The 10,528-nt window shown below is 36.3% G+C and overlaps 1 protein-coding gene across 1 annotated transcript; it reads right to left on the bottom strand.

Annotated features, from left to right (window-relative positions):
• Positions 1–789: 789 nt before the first annotated feature.
• LOC140322333 (olfactory receptor 1E16-like) lies at positions 790–1,710 on the bottom strand. Its single transcript, XM_072398911.1, has one exon. The coding sequence runs from the start codon at positions 1,708–1,710 to the stop codon at positions 790–792; it is 921 nt and encodes a 306-aa protein (XP_072255012.1).
• Between the last annotated feature and the right edge of the window lie 8,818 nt (positions 1,711–10,528).

Here is a 10,528-nt window from a genome sequence, read left to right as displayed (position 1 = left end):
TTTACTTTTACTTTCTGAGTTCCAAACTTTGTTTTAGTTTCCTGTAAGATGAGAAAGAATGTTAAAAGGTACAAACTTGACTATTGGTCTTACATTTTAGGGAGTGACATCAGTGAAGTGCAACTGCAGTCCAGAGCAGCTTATGTAGGAACCTGTTCAGGGCCAGCTTAATGAAAGAGGAGTCTGCTGATGTGATGGAATAAAGTAAGTAAACTTTAAAGGCCCCTGGCCTGTGTTAACCCTGACTGCGCTTGAAGAAAAAGTACTTAATGATTAACCCTTTAAGATTCCCTCAGTTTCATATAAATTGTCCTGAACTAGACTAGGACTCTAAGCATACTTTAAATTTTGCAAATGCAAATTTACCCTCTGGGATTCATTTGGAATTACACCGGACGTAAATCCCTTTCAGTTCATTATCTTTTCCTGCATTTTAAACTCATCAGCACTTGGTAGAAGACACCAAATAGGCTAAACGTGTTGTTTGTTCATCCTACTATGCTCATATGTACTTGTGTTAAATATTTTAAACTGTTAACCTGTCACCATAGTACAGTTGCTTTCTGTTACGCTAGAAGTCAACTTCCAAGTCCAACATCAATTTGGTCATTAAATATTTATTGTTTGTATGCCAATGCTATTTTCTCTTTGTTGCAAAAAAATGTAATTCCCCCAGATGAAAACTAGGATTTAACCCTTGTATCCTTTTAGTAATATAAAACACAAAAATAATTGATAAGTGAATGTCACTAGATTCATTTACTACCCATCTCGATTAATGTAATAATGTTAGATTTTAACACTGATAATTCTCTTCAAGGCACCTTTGACTTCTTTATTCCTTAGACTGTAAATCAGAGGATTTAGCATAGGAGTGATCGCAGTGTACAACACGGAGAATACCAAATCTTGCTCCTCAAAGTGTTCTGAAGGAGGATTCATATACATACAAACACCTGTGCCATAAAACATCAATAAGACAGTAAGGTGGGATGAACAAGTGGAGAAGGCCTTTCTTCTACCATGTGTTGACTTAATACCTAGAACAGTCTGGACTATTTTACCATAAGACATTACACTAAGTATAAATGGGCAGAGTGCTAACAGCAGGGTTTCTATATAGAGAATAATGTGGAATCCTGTGTTATTGCATGATATCTTCTGCAGGGCTTTGATATCGCAGAAAAAATTCTGTATTACAATGGAATGGCAAAACTCAAACTGGTAGATTGAGAAGGTCATGAATATGGAATTAAGGGTTCCGGAAGCCAGGGTGCCCAGCAAGAGAAACAAATATTTTTCTTTCTTCATTATAAGGTGATAGTGTAGAGGTTTACAGATGGCCACATATCGATCATAAGCCATGCAAGATAACAAAATGTCTTCTGTGCCAGCTGCAAACATAAAGAAGTACAATTGTGTGAAACACTGGCAGAATGTGATTGAGGTATTCCCAGACAGCAAAATGTCCATCAGTTTAGGAAGAGTGGAAGATGTAAAAATGATGTCTACTAAAGACAAATGACAGAGGAAAATGTACATAGGTATATGTAATCGGACATCCAGAATCACAGCCGAAATGATGATAATATTACCAAGGACACCAGTCATATAAATCAAGAAAAAAACTAAAAAGAGTAGATTAAAATTATCTGTAGAGTTAGCAAAAGCCAAAATCTGAAACGTTTTGTTGCATGTTCGGTTATCCATTAGATGGCGTTTTGTCCTTCTGTAAGATACAAACCTACAAAATGTAAAGGAAACCTGTTATGAGAAATGTGGAGACTACCATTGCTGATCTCTCCTTGTAAATGTTCTAGTTGTTTGGCTGGTATGTTAAACCAATGGGCCTGGTTTATTCAAGCTCTCCAAGGCTGGAGACAATACACTTTCATCAGTGAAGCTGGGTGATCCAGCAAACCTGGAATGTATAGCTTCAAAGTCATTTGCTAGTAAATGTTTGGAATCCTGGACCTGATCCATTGCAGGTTTGCTGGATCACCCAGCTTCACTGATGAAAGTGTATTGTCTCCAGCCTTGAAGAGCTTTATTACATCGGGCCCAATGGTCCTAAACTGAAACAACAAAAAACACCGGGAGGTGATCCGGGACCTGTCATTGCTGCAGAACAACTACAAGTATGTGCCATGATCTCTTGCTAATTATAGCAGAAGCTCACCTCCCACCAACTAGTTTATTTCAATATTTTCCAAACATGAACAAATCAGGCTGGTCATTGACATGGTATTGTCCTGATCTGCATGCAATTCGATTTCCTGGCGGCATTTGCAGTAGCAGGCTTTATCTTGCTTCTACTACAAGTTTCTTTAAAGTTGAGCTATGTGCAAAATCAAAAATGATGTAAGATGTAGTTGGCAAGTGGCATTATTATTGGCACTTTAGCTACACAATACACTTCAACATAATTCTCTACCATACTCCTGTTGTTCTGGCTTATTAGCAACGGCTTTTTTTTCTCTATGGTTGCTGTGTTTAAAATAAAAATTCCAAAATTGAAGTTCCTGTAGGAGAAGATCCGGGGCATGCATAGAAATGCTTAAAATCCATTTCAGCTTTGGGAGTTTTAGTCTTTTCTATTAAATGTTCCCAGTTGCAGCCTTTTCATTGCTTTCAATAAAGCGTTCTTTAAGGTCATCATACACAGCACTAACGTGTGCATATTCCCTTTACATAGAGGCATTTGCCACCATCAAGTAATATGGTAAAAATGCACTGCTGCACTCAAGATTTAAGTGTGTGAGTCCTGCAGAAGAGTTTCACAAACCCATGTCCGCAACAAAATTCACATACATGTACAGAAAGTTGAATTTTGTATGTAACTCGGAACATGTACATCATTTTAATAAATGCAATTAGGACAGATGTTTGTCTCAACATAATATTAGGCAGCGTGGTGTCAGGTACTATATAAAAACCTCACTGTGAGTTAATCACAAGCAAAAAAATAAAAATCTTTTAAGTTTGTCCTGGTTTTAAAGAGTTACAAGAGGCTGCAAAAAGAGCTCACCCCCTAAGATAAACCACAATCTCAGCTGTGTTTAGCAAAAGATTTCTTCTGAAAGTCATGCAAACCACTACATCCCCCCATCAAGCCTCTGTCCTGCACACAGCGAGCAGGGAATCCCTGTTATCCCTCTTATCTAGGAGGCGTCCGCATGTCGGATGTCCTTAACCCGGGGGACTACCTGTATACCTATACAGCCCTGGCCTATGACAAATATTGCACCACTACCAATAGTACAAACATGAAATGTTTAGTGTGAATATATACCATATAACAGTTCTTTACAACGTCAATGCATTGGAGGAAAGGGAAATTCTCTTACCAGGTCCATCATATCATCCTGTGACATTACTATAGAAAACTTACTTTGGAAGAACAAGCTATGCTTGATTGGTTATAATTCTTCTTCCTTGGATGTCATCTTGTTAACTCTTAGAGGGAACTTGGAGTAAGTTAATATGAAAACTCTGCTGACCTATGGGTAATATGCATGTGTATAACCAATACTGGGTAAATGGGCAAAAAAATAAAACAAAAGGTTAATAAATTCTTGTTATCGATGATAATCAAATGATAAAAAACATCTTTTATTAACCAGAAATGATCAATGAGAACATTTATTCAAAAGCAGTGAATGCTAACATTTCCATTTGCTTTTTCACAAATATAAAATATACCTGAGCCATCTTCTTTCTTGTATAGTGAGTTCATCGTTCTTGATAATCAAACATTTTGCCTTTTTATTTTTATTTTAGTTTATAATAAAGAAATATAGAGGTGAGGTTACAAACGTTGGATTATAAATTAAATCCAATGACCATGAAATAATAAATTTAGTAGTTTTTAGTTAAGTTCTATAAGTATGGAAAATCAGACAACTGATATGCTGTTCATGAATGCAGCCATAACCTATGATAATCAGAATAATAAAATAAATGTATATATATAGTTTATATGGATATATGGATAAATGATCTTTTTTTATATAACACAAGCATACCAGGACCTAATTTATCCCTATCCGCATGATATGACAAGATTTAATATTTTATTGTAAGCTTGCAGGTTGATTGTTATCATGGTTTTAGTTCATTCTCCATAATAGCAAAACATTAACAGATAAATAATATTTTGTCCCATTCAATCTATTACCGTGTTGTGAATATTGGTTGTTAAATCTCCATGATTTTCAGAAAGATCCTGAGGGGTTTATATAGCTTGTAACTCCTACTTCATATATCTGTATAGTCTACAGGGAGATAGCTCAGGGACTGGGAGTTATTTCATGTAAAAATAATACATTGTCTTTTATTCTTTACTTTTTGTCAAATATTTACTTGTTTTCTTTTTTATAATGGCCAACCTAGGATGTTTATTTAATTGAATGTTTGGCAAATATCAGATCAGGTGTAATGTAATTTTGGTGAATTGCAAAGGAGTTAAAGAAAAGCAATCATATGGTATTTTTTGGTAGCTTTTACTGTACAATGGGCTTTATTAATAATATGCCTGGGGGTATTGGAAGCTTTATTTAACTACCCTGAACCCATGACAAAAATTACAGCTAATTAGTCTCATTATTTTCACTTGACAAAACAAAGAAAACAACATACAAAGAATGATAAAAAACACAATTAAAAATATAACAAACAAAAACTTCTCTCCTTTCTCCTTTTCTCTCTTTCTTTCAATTTATTGGCACTCTAAATGGTACACAGTTGTACACGACCAACATGCCCGGTAGGGCATAAAAATTTATTGAAACCAAAAAACAAAACGTAAACATAACTACTCTATCTAACCCCCCTTCCCCCCCCTAAAAAAGCACCATAGAAAAATAGAGTGTATTTGTGAACACATTTCTTCCAAATAGCTTAGTTCGGTAAGTAAAGTGCTTAGAAACTTAGGAAACTGAGGGGGATAAGATTAGATCCCCTGTCTGGTATTTTTAATATTTTCCACTCTTTGGGGCTCTGTTAAAGAGCTTTTCCTGTCACGTTTTCTTTTACTAAAAGTAATCTCTTAACTTCCGAAGTAAATTAGCCCCTTGCAGGGCATTTTTCACTTATTCAGCTTAGTGAATTTATTATTATTAAATATTGTTAAACAGGATTTATATAATGCCAACATATCACACAGCGCTGTACCTTAAAAAGGGGATGAGATAAATCTCTGCGGACTTCAACTCTCCAATCATGTGAAAAGGACAATTTCTGTATTTTGTTTGATTTTTTTGCATGTGATTGGTTATTCTTTGCAAATTAAAGCATAAGGTAATAATTCACTTTGAATTGCTAAAATTACTTTGAATACCCCCTTTGACAACAAATTTTTAAAATGTAAACAAGGAAAAGTCTGCAATAGGGACAGTAAAATTAAAAAATAATAATAATCTGACGCGGGTTCTAATTTTCTCCTACTCTATTAGGAATATAGGAAGATTTTCCCTGAATTCCCTAGTGTTAAAATGTATGGTTACTGGGACAGTAAGTTAGGGGAAATCGCTAACCCTGGATAAAACGTTATAAACTGAGTTAATTCAATGTGCTTTATAAATGTATGCCAGGGTCTTATTATTATAAAAAAGCATAGGAATGTGCGGTCCTGAACTTATTGGATCATTTGGATCACTGGTGCAAAAAAAGTGGCGATCATTAAAGTAGATGAATGCAGAATAGGCTGATATTATTCTTTCTTCACAGATCCCAACCAAACCTTGTAATACAGCTGGGCCAAGGCACAGGAAGGAGAAACCCTGCCTAAGATGTTCTAGGAGGGTTGGAGCCTCTCTTACCTCCTCCACAATCTTGCGGATAATGCTAAGACAGCACAGGTAGCAATCTTCCCCTTTAATCTCCTTTTGCCCTCACATTAAATTAGAGTGGTGGTCAGTAGGAAGAACGCCTCTTACATTGCTGGCCATTAGGAAGAATGTCACCCTTATAGATAGCCAAACAGATCATTGGTGTCACCTAAACTGACCTGAGAGGAACAATTTGCTCATTGTTCAAGGAACATCTAGCTACCTCTTGAGGAGATCTAGGATTCTTCTGAGAAACACTGTTGTAATGTATATAGGAGATCTAAAAAGATCAGCCTGATAATCATAAAATAAAATACTCTAGGTGCCCTGGTTTCACCTGCCAGACCACTTTATATGTAGATGTACAACCTCCATCCATATCAACTCCGTATGAACTAGACGCAAGCTGTGTGTCAGCACTGCCTCCTCTAGGTCCTAGCACAACTAAAGACTGACCATGTTAGCATATATCTCCTTCCATTATTTGGTCAGGAAATTATTGGAAGCCAAGGAAGGTATTTAGATTTAAGTTCTGCCTGTAAGTTAAAGTGAATATTACATGGATTATAAGGGACAAAAGAATGTATTCCAATAAACAGTAAAGAGCCTCGGTTTTACCTAAGTTCCTCTTCTTGACAGCCTGGCAGGAACTCAAAGTTTGACTTTGTAGGAATACAATGAAAGCACCCAGCAAAATACAAAATTGAATATTTGGAAATTGTTTGGCAAAATGAAGGTGCATTTATTGCTAAGTTTAAACTACCCATCACGTGAGACACCATTATGGTCTAGAGTTCTAATTGAAGACCAACAATTTGAGGGATGGGAAATAGTCTGTAAATCAAAGCAATACAGAAACACATTTTGGAATAATATGTTCCATTCTCAGATGTTCCCAAAATTAGCGTCAGAAAATGAGAAAAAGGATAAGACAATATTGTATACACATTTTGTTGAATGAAAACTCTTACGTATTTAATTATGTTTTATTATAAATAACGTGTGTTGGAAATTGTATATTATTATTGCATTTAAAGTCTATTTGTCTTTTTTTTTAAAAAAGTTTGATAATATTTAGGATGTGGAACTTGAATTTAACTCCATCTATTGTGTATGGTGCAATCCATAAAAACAATTTAGATTAAAGCAGAAATTTAGAACTCCTTGGGCCTGATTTAATAAAGCTCCCCAGGACTGGGGAAGGTATTATGATTTATTGGACTATCATGATTGACTTGGATGATCAAGCAAACCTGGAATGGATCTGGTCCAGGATTAAGAACAATTGCCAACTAATTGCAATTGATTTTTAAGAAATCCATTTCAGGTTTGTTGGTTTATCAAGGTACTGCCTTAGTAGTAGTAATAGATAGTCAACATTTTCTAGTCTTGGACAGCTTTAATAAATCAGGCCCAACTATTTAAGACAAACATTTTCATTACTGCCTGCTTTACATCTGTATTCCTTAAGCTATAAATAAGAGGATTTAACATGGGAGTCACAGCAGCATACACAACAGAAAAGACCAGGTCCTTTTTCTCAAAGTCCCCTGATGGAGGCACCACATACAGACAAACACCAGCTCCATAGAATGTAATAAGGATGATCAGATGAGATGAGCAGGTGGAAAAGGCTTTTTTTCTGCCATCTATGGTGCGAATCTTGGAGATAATCAGAATTATTTTCACATAGGATGTTAGGCTGAGCATAAACGGGAAGAGTCCAAGCACGACGATCTCAAAGTAAATTATGATACGAAACCTAAAGTGGGAACAAGCGATTCTATCGAAGGCTTTTATGTCACAGAAGAAGTGCTGGATTTTGTTAGAGTTGCAAACGTCTATTTGGTAAATGGACAGAGAGAAAAATAAAGAATTGGCAGATGCAAATGTCCAAGTACTAAGTAATAGAATAATATATTTTGTCTTGTTCATAATCAGCTGGTAATGTAAAGGTTTGCAGACAGCCACATATCGATCGTACGCCATGCAAGACAACAAGATGTCCTCTGTGCCGGCACCTAACAAGTAGAAGAACAATTGCGTGAAGCATCCAATAATTGAGATTGAGTTATTACCGGAGAGCAAAATATCCATCAGTTTGGGAAGAGTGGACGATGTAAGAAGTACATCTACTAAAGAAAGATTGCTAAGGAACATGTACATTGGGACATGTAAATGGACATCAGTAACCACACAGGTAATTAGGATGACATTTCCCAATAATCCCACCAGGTACATCAAAGCAAACAAAATGAAAAAAAGATAATGATGTTTAGATGAGTTAGAAAAGGCAACAATCTGAAAAAAAGTAATGATGGTTTGATTACCCATCTGTCTTGTTGGGGTGATTAGTGGAGGTGCCGCCAACCGCTTGTTCTTCAGACAGCTTCAGAACCCTTTAAAAATCAAAGGTTCCTTATTAAAGCTATACTCAAGCCTTTATTAATAATAATTATTTTAACAAATTCCAATCACTCCCTATTCATGAATACATCCCTAATTGGATTGGCTACCATTGCTGACCTCAACAGGGGCCCTAAGTCAGATGTGCACAGGAGCCCACTGTTGGCTATGTCCCCCACTGCCTGGTGGTCTATAGTTGTAGTACTCAGCTAGACCAAGCATCCAGTAGGTGAAATAAGAGCAAAGTTATGATCTATATGGAAATATAAAATAAAATCCCAAATGTTCCCTGCAGTTCTTCCCACAATAGAGAACAACAAACCTACAACAACTTGTTGTCCATCCAGCAGTAGTATACAAAGAAACCAACTCTACAAGTATGTGGCCCCACAAATCACCTTTTTCTTTAATACAGCAAAAGTGAGGGGAGTGCAAGTGGTGCATGCAGTGATAGTGTGTGCACAATCATCCAACCGTTTGCCATGCATGTCACGTAGGTCTGGTAAGTGCTGTGCGGTGGGAAGCCATACACATGTGTGGAACCCAACAAATAGGAAGGGCTTGTTATGTTATTTTATCTGTATGATCATTTTAGGGGTCCTCTTCACCTCCCATGGCATTGCTTGTATCTGGCTGTCATTTGCAACCCCTGTGCAGGCGCTTTTTACATACAGTTTAATATAGTAATCATAATAGGACAAACAAAACATTTACAATACACTACACAACTACACAAATAAAATACACATTCGCTCTTTAAGGTAGACTTGTCTAACCGCTTTGTAAATGAAATATCACCCAATCACATGGCAGTCATACATTTAGGTATGTAGACATTGTCATGATAACCTGCAAAAGTCCAAATGGAACAACAAAATAGAAAAGAAATGTAAGTAACTTGTTATAGTTGTTGGTACCTAGGTGAAAGAACATCTCTTAATTTAACAACTTGAAGCAGATAGGCAACAGGAGACCAGACGAGTTCAAGTCCTTTTAGCTAGACCAAGATAGGACACAAGAAGATTGGAAAAATGTTCCCTGGTCTGAGGAGTCTTAATTTCTGAAGCAACATTCGGAAATAGAATTTGGCATTGACAGTAATGAATCTTAGATCCATCCTGCCTTGTATCAATGGTTCAGGGTGATGGAGGTGTAATGGTGCGGGGGATATTTTCCTACTGTTTAAATGCCACAGCTTACCTTGCTGACCATGTCCATCCCTTTCTGAGCACAGTGTACGCATGCAGCAACGTATGACTTGCTAAAATTAAAAAAATACATTTGTGCATCCATTTACACTAATAATAATTATTTTGGTGCATTTCCTACATGTGCATGTTAACATTTATCCCTATTGAAGCTGCAATATTGAACAAAGCAGGATTAGTACTGAACTCGTGGCAGAGATAAATGTAAAATATATATATATGTGACACCGGATATAAGACATTGGTGGCTTCCTTCTGAGGCTTTGGGAAACAATGCTTTCATCTTCTGTAAAAAGAAAAAAGTATACAATGATCTAAACAACACAAACCTGGTTGACGTATGAGTGGCAACATTTACCATTTCTAGTACAATGACAAATATTAATGATCTCTAATGTGTGCTTTATATTTTCCATGTCATGCTTTATACATTGGGGATATTTTCGATGGGGATGGATATTAATAAACACAATCTGGCTCCTTTGTGTTTAGGTCCCATATGTTCTACAATATTTTATAAAATTATTTTCTTGAAAATAGTAATAAAAAAAGCTATATAATAAAGAATAATAAAACATATATACAGTACACGTTTACAATATATGTCAACAACCCCACATTTTGTTGTATTATTAGCATGGCAAATACATTAGAAATCAAGGGATATACAGGTTGTCCCCACCTTAAGGACATCTGACATATGCATGACTCCTAGAAACGAACAGGGCTTCCCTGCTCACTCATGTGCAGGACAGAGGCTTTGAAGGGGGCAGTTTGCAGGACTTGCAGTGGAGACAGCTGGGGTTGTGGGTGATCCTAGGGGGGTGATCTCTTTCTGCAGCCTCTTGTAACTCTTTAATGACAAAGACAAACTCTACAGTTGTTTCTTTTTGCATATCAAAGCACAGCTTGCTCCAGAAGTTAATAAATGTCTAGGTTCTATATAGTTTTTTTTTTTGCTTTGTTTGTGATTAGCTCACAGTGAGGATTTTTTACAGTAACTTACGCCATGCAGCCTAAAATTATGTTGAGACATCTGTCCTAATTGCATTTATTGAAATAATGTACCTGTTCTGACTTACATAC

This window comes from Pyxicephalus adspersus, chromosome 2 (genome assembly GCF_032062135.1).
Source record: "Pyxicephalus adspersus chromosome 2, UCB_Pads_2.0, whole genome shotgun sequence".
In the NCBI taxonomy this organism is placed as follows: Eukaryota; Metazoa; Chordata; class Amphibia; order Anura; family Pyxicephalidae; genus Pyxicephalus; species Pyxicephalus adspersus.
This window is presented reverse-complemented; position numbering and strand designations above follow the sequence as displayed.